Below are 6,352 nucleotides of genomic sequence, written 5' to 3'. Positions count from 1 at the left end.
ACCGCTAAAGACCGCCGCTTGATCATCTTAAGGTGAGTTAGGGTCTTGTACTTAGCCCTCGTCTCCAAAACAACATGAAGCTTGCCGATAGCTTCCTCAATATCATTCATTATATGGTCCGAAGCCAGGACCAACCCAGGGCCATGCGTGGATAACCAATAACCTCCGAGATCAGGCTTTGAAGGCTGAAAATCCATACGAAGAGTAGATTAAGACAAAGGTAAATCCTAATATTCTTTTATAAAAAACACATCAAAACAAAGGGCATATTTTGTCTTCGAGAATGACAAGAAATCAATGCTGCGAAGTGAGCTTGGTAGTTCCCTACGAGGAAGTACTGCCCAAAAAGGACTACTCTACATCGGCCGGGATTGGACACTCTTCCTTGACAAAAGGAGGAGGAGAATAAGGAGACCTTATAAGTCTTCGCCGGGATCATTGTTGATCCGATCCGCCGGCTTGTGAAACTTGCTCCTGAGGAGGACCTTCCGCCCTGGCCTTTTTTGAAGAAGGAGGGGTTTGAGCACCAGAGGTTGCATGATGCTTCCCGTCCTTCTTGCTAAAAGCAGCATTCGCCTTCTCCTGGGCGACCAGAGCAGCTTGAAGTTTCCGCCTCTCTGCAATAACATCCTTGGCGTTAATTCTCCCCCTACAAGAAGGGGCAAAAGACAAAAACAAGTTAATAAGGCAGATCAAAAAAGACAAAAGATACCTTCAAAAGCTTTGAAAGAATTGTAGCGGATCTCTCCGTCCCGTATCGTCACTAGGGGTTCGCCAAACTTCATAATAGCCAAAGCTTGGTCATACGCCCAAAAGTCATGCTTGAGAGACCGAAGAATCCGTAGAGTATTCTTCTCCTCTTGGGTAAGGTAAAACTTCTGATTCGCCTTCTCTTTTGGTTTGTAGTTCCATCCAACAGGAAACCCTAGAGGTACGCCTTCCACTATCTTCAGAAAGAAAAATCTTTGCTCCCAACGATGGATGTTCGACATTTTACTATGAAAAGGCGAATACGCTTTCAATTTGGAAAAGGTAATATGACTTTCCACCCTGCGCTTGGACATGGTGTGAAGAGTTCGAAAAATGCGAGGGCTCAGAATTAAGCCCAGATTCGCCGCCAAGTAAGTATCCAGTACTAAGTCTAACCAACCATTTGGGTGTAGTTGGCAAATAGGGATGTAGAAAAATTCAAGAATGTCCCCAAATCTCTTGGGGACCGGATAACTAAAGCCCCTCTCAACATGGCTTTGGTAGACTGCAAAATAACCCCTAGGAGGGGATGCAAGTCTCTGATAAGGTGTAGGAACCAAGCAAGAAGTTGCTCGGAGCCAATGGTATAGAGATTGACGGGTTATCAGAAGGGTAAAGCTAAAACTAGAAGAGGTCACCTCCATTTTAGGGGATTTTGCCCCTTTCTTTTTAGGAGCAGAAGAACTTGCTTCTTCTCTAGAGGTAAGGTTTTGGGCCTTCATATTCGCAATGGGAATACGAAACGAAGAAGGCACCAAAGAGGAATTTAAGTTCAAACTTGAGGTTCTGTCGTAAGAAGAAGTAGAAGATGAAAGAAGCATTAAATAAACAGAAATTCAAGAAAGAATGGAGAAATTACAACAGAAAGATGAACTTACATGAAAAATCGAGAGGTAGAGAGAGAGATTAAGCTTCTGCAGATGATTGAAGAAAATCGTAGAGAGTAAAAGTGAAAGTGAAAGAAGTTGAAGGGAAAACCTTTTCTATTTAGTGAAATGATTAAATAGTTTCGAAATCCGTGTCAAGAACTGCCACCTGTAAAAACGTCATTGGCATAGATAAGGGTGCCTGTCAGGCGCAATAAATGATATCAGCATGCGAGGAAGCTGAGAAGTCATAAAGAACTTAAAAGACCATTTAGGGGAGGCTTCTGATAACACCCGTCATGAAATGTGGAGGACTAAACCGAAGATATTCCCTCGCAAAGAGAGCTTAAAGGGGAAAAGGCCCGCCTCTAAAATGTATATGGCGTACAGATAGAAATACGGATCCGCCTCATATGGGGATCCGCCTCATATGGTGATCCGCCTTTGGAAGAAACGAATGACTATACGGCATAACTCACTAGCATTAAACTAGCATTAAAGATATCTCAAAACCTGCCAAAGCTTGGAGGTTAGAGGAGAGAGTTAGACTGCATTAAAGGAGCATTACTCTTCATTAAAAGCGCATTAAGAGAAGGTTATTACAGTTATCACTCAAACCTGTATAAATACCCTTGTAACATGACAACGGAGGTACACTTACACACTTTTCATAGCTTTGCTTTGTCATTACAGTTTATTCTCTTAAAAAGTTTACTGACTTAGGCATCGGAGTGCTCCCGGCCGATCCCAACGGCGCCTCACAGGGACGCTTTACGGTGTTGCTAAATCTACACAATATCACTTTCCTTTCCATTACATCCTTTAACTCTTACCGGGTTAACCTCTAAACTCCCAAACAAAGCCTTAGATTGATTACCTGTGGAGGAATTTATCATCACTTCAACAACAATTGTCCTCAATGTCTCAGCTAAGCAAATGAGGAAGAGACTAGACTAGATTTATTTTTGTTACAGAGAAAGAGATTAGATTAGCTCAAAGATTATATAGGTGTTAGAAATAGGCTTGATGTTCAGAGATTTGCATTGAAATTTGAATTTAAGGTGTACTCTACATATTTAAATTTGGTAAATACAGTTTCTTTACATAGAAATTTTCTTTTAGAAAATAAAAAAACTCAATGGGATGAACTGACCTTACTATGTTTGAACATAGCTCGGCCTCATCCTAAAATAAACAATTTCAAGCTCATTAATAGAGCCTAATTAGAAAAGAAGAAAAAAAGGAATAATTTGTGGGCGAGCATAGACCTATTCTCCTTACATTCTGAGTTAATTCTTCATTTGTTAGCTAATATTAGTGATGGCCACCAAACACATCATCCAAGTGCTTAAGGCAGTAAATCAATTTAATCATTCAACTTAGGTGCGAATTTTAAAGATGGGAATATAGTTGTGATTAAAAGACGCGGTACTCGTTCTATTCTGAATGTCGGATTAGGATTCCGAATGGATTAGACTATATACCTACCTATATATTTGTTAGCTATGCTAGTCTCTGCATATGATGAGCAATAGCCAATGAGAAATCAGTAATATATCCATATATCATAGATCATATTTACCCCAGCTAATTGGACAAAATGAAAAAGCAACAAATTGGTCATAAAATAAAGAGATTGTATATTCAGGAATTCTGATGATCTAACTCTCCCCAGCTAATACTGTGTTTGGCAGCAAGATAATGCACCCCAACTGGACCACTGCTTCCATATGAGTAGAGCTCTGGTGCAATCTTTTTATCTTCTAATTCCTTAAGTAGTGGTGTGAATACTCCCCAAGCTGCATCAACTTCATCACTTCTTACAAACAGCCTTCGCTCTCCGTCTATAGCATCTATCAGCAGTCTTTCATATGCATCTGGTATTTCACTTGGATACCTTCATCACAACAATTACAGTGCAAATTTAGATTTCTGGCCAATGAACCACTTTATATATGATGATCAGATCAATCAAGGACTTCAATTTCCTCACCTTGATTTGTACAGCAAGTTAAGGTCACTCATATCCATTCTCATTCCAAGCCCTGGAATTTTGTTGTTGATCTTAAGGTAGATCGCTTCATCTGGTTGAATTCGAAGCACGAGCTCATTTGTGGCCTTGTCTAGATCAGGTCCTCTTTTTCTGTTGTACAGGTTACCTGGTACATGTCTGAATTTCACTCTGATCTCAGCTCTGCATATGTAAATTGCGACATTGCCTCATTTCATCCATTTGAATCAATAAGTAGGCAAACTAAAAAAATCATTTTGTAAACGAAATTCGCCCACCTCTTGGAATGCAGTGCCTTCCCTGCTATCATCAGGAATGGGACTCCGTCCCAACGAGCATTATTAATGAAGAGTGTTGCTGCTGCAAAAGTTGGAGTCAAGCTATTTTTCGACACATTTGGATTCTCAATATAAGCAGGATATGGAGTATTCGCTTCATCTTCCCCGCCTTTGTACTGCCCGACAACAACATCTTCTAGCTGAACAGGCCTCAAAGATCGCAAGACTTTAACCTGAATCAAGCCACATTGTTAGGAACACATCTCAAACTTGTGTTTAAATATTATTTATATAGCAATTGTTCCTCTACCTTCTCATTCCTGATATCTTCTGCATCTAAGCTGACAGGTGTCTCCATTGCAAACAGTGCTAATATTTGCAAGAGATGATTTTGCATTATATCCCGAATGATTCCATAGTTATCGAAGTCTCTACAAACGGATAAACAAGCACATTGATACCGTCTAATTGGGCACGATTTCAGCAGGGTAGATGTAGTTGTACTAACCTGCCACTGTTTTCTATCCCAAAATCTTCAGAAAATATGAACTGCACATTTCGAATATAGTCTCGCGACCATAAAGGCTCAAAAATAAGGTTAGAGAAGCGAAGCACCAGCAAATTCTCCACCAGCTCTTCGCCCATATGATGGTCGATTCTGCAAAAAGATTGACACATTTGAAGTCCTTTGAATAGAACATAAAATGCAAAAGTGAGCATACCTGAATATTTGGTCTTCAGTCAGGTATTTCTTCAAGCATCTTGTCATCTCTCTTGATGAATCAACATCTCTACCGAAAGGTTTCTCGACGATTACTCTAGTCCATCCATTGCTTGAAGAGGCACGGCGTTTAGCACATCTCACAACATCTACAAACACATTTGGAGGTACTGCCAAGTAGAACAACCTATTTGATACTCTTCCAGACTGAAAAAGGTATTCAAGGAATATCAAAATTTCAGCCCCACAAATCTAATTATTTCTATGTATTCTTAATCAATTTGGTACCTCTTTCTGGTTGAGCTTCTGGTCTAACTCCAAAAAATGCTCCTCAGAACTGTATTGACCCGAATGGTAAAAACATCTCTTCAGAAATTGATCTATTTTTTCGTCACAATTTTCCCTGAAAATTGTTATGAACATTAGCAAAATCCAAAGTTAATCCAATAATGAGAACCATTCTCAAAGAGGTTATAGATGAAACACCTCTTGTCTATTCTACAAGTTAGAGTTGTGCTGATCTTGTTCCTTAGTTGATCATCTGTCATTGTACTCCTTGCATAGCCAAAAATTGTAAAATTCTGCTGACAAGTAATAAAAGAAAATGAAAATAAAAACCCAAAAGATTTAAAATAGAATCAAAGGAAACTAAATTTACCAGAGGAAGGCGGCCTTCGTAGAAAAGAGCAAAGAGTGCAGGGAAGATCTTCTTCCTGGCAAGGTTCCCTGAAGCTCCAACAACAACAATAGAGAGGGTTTGACACTCTGCTTTTTCTGTTTCTATGAGTTCAACATCATGTTTCTTAACTAATGTTTCAATCGGCAATGAACTTTGAGCAGATTCACCTAATGCCATAAACCAAGAAAAGCTATCACAGATCAAGAATATCATGATTCAAATTCTAAATTGGGAGTAATCTTTTGAAAATGCAAGCAGAATAGGAAAAGGGAAAGATGGAACTAACCATCCTCGATGGAGAGTGCATTAAATGGTTGCAAATGTGAAACTTTGAGTTGAAAATTCATTCTGGAAAAATGCTGAGAATCCCAAGGAGGGAAACAAAATCTGGAATTTAGAGCATTATGAGTGGGTGAAGATATTGAAGAAAAGGCGGTTGAGAAGGAAGAAGAGGAAGAATTGAAAAGTGTAGCCATGGAGACAAGTTTACAAACATACGGTCTGAGGAAAGAATAAATTGGTAGCAAGCAGAGAAAACAATATTAAATATTGGTGTGAGATATTTATACCCAAGTTTTGTTTGAGGAGATGAAACGAACTTTCCGTAACTGTCTAGAGAAAATTGGCGGGCTTCTGACTTTCAGTTGTGACTACTCAAAATCTAAAATTCCATATTCAGCATATCTGATCTGACTTTCGGTTGTTTACTTATGGATCAGCTCAATAATAGTATGGAAACAACTCTTGTGTTGGTACATCAAAGTAGTGGTGTTATAGTAATTGCAAGTCGGTTAATGCCACACAAGCATATTATGAAGTAATTCAAGAGATATGAAAGCTAGACTATCTATTTCAATATAAGCGGGTAGATAATCTTCCTAGTCGGAAAACAAATAAATTAGATTTCACGTTGGTAGGATCAAGATATTTCACTAATACTGATGAGTGATAAAATACATAAATCTGATTTCTATGGATCACACAACTAAAATAACGTTAAAAAAATTACCTAACTTTTTCCGCCGATGAAAGATGTTCATTTTTATG

General features: G+C 38.9%; 1 protein-coding gene across 1 annotated transcript; it reads right to left on the bottom strand.

Moving 5' to 3' along the window:
* Positions 1 to 3,030: 3,030 nt before the first annotated feature.
* On the bottom strand, positions 3,031 to 5,817 carry LOC136230167 (glucose-6-phosphate 1-dehydrogenase, chloroplastic-like). Its single transcript, XM_066019125.1, has 10 exons — positions 5,592 to 5,817; positions 5,285 to 5,472; positions 5,113 to 5,207; positions 4,915 to 5,029; positions 4,628 to 4,833; positions 4,414 to 4,563; positions 4,216 to 4,336; positions 3,906 to 4,138; positions 3,610 to 3,810; positions 3,031 to 3,513 (listed from the first exon to the last, which is right to left on the bottom strand). The coding sequence occupies exons 1-10, from the start codon at positions 5,779 to 5,781 to the stop codon at positions 3,261 to 3,263; spliced, it is 1,752 nt and encodes a 583-aa protein (XP_065875197.1). The 5' UTR covers positions 5,782 to 5,817; the 3' UTR covers positions 3,031 to 3,260.
* Between the last annotated feature and the right edge of the window lie 535 nt (positions 5,818 to 6,352).

This window comes from Euphorbia lathyris, chromosome 5, assembly GCF_963576675.1.
Source record: "Euphorbia lathyris chromosome 5, ddEupLath1.1, whole genome shotgun sequence".
In the NCBI taxonomy this organism is placed as follows: Eukaryota; Viridiplantae; Streptophyta; class Magnoliopsida; order Malpighiales; family Euphorbiaceae; genus Euphorbia; species Euphorbia lathyris.
This window is presented reverse-complemented; position numbering and strand designations above follow the sequence as displayed.

What these genes read in the sequence shown, in the direction of transcription:
- LOC136230167 (XM_066019125.1), bottom strand. Translation starts at nt 5,781, where the DNA reads ATGGCTACACTTTTCAATTCTTCCTCTTCTTCCTTCTCAACCGCCTTT. An exon ending in ACTTGTAGAATAGACAAGAG is followed by an intron (nt 5,030 to 5,112) that starts GTGTTTCATCTA and finishes AACAATTTTCAG; the next exon opens with GGAAAATTGTGACGAAAAAA. An exon ending in AAGGCACTGCATTCCAAGAG is followed by an intron (nt 3,811 to 3,905) that starts GTGGGCGAATTT and finishes TTACATATGCAG; the next exon opens with AGCTGAGATCAGAGTGAAAT.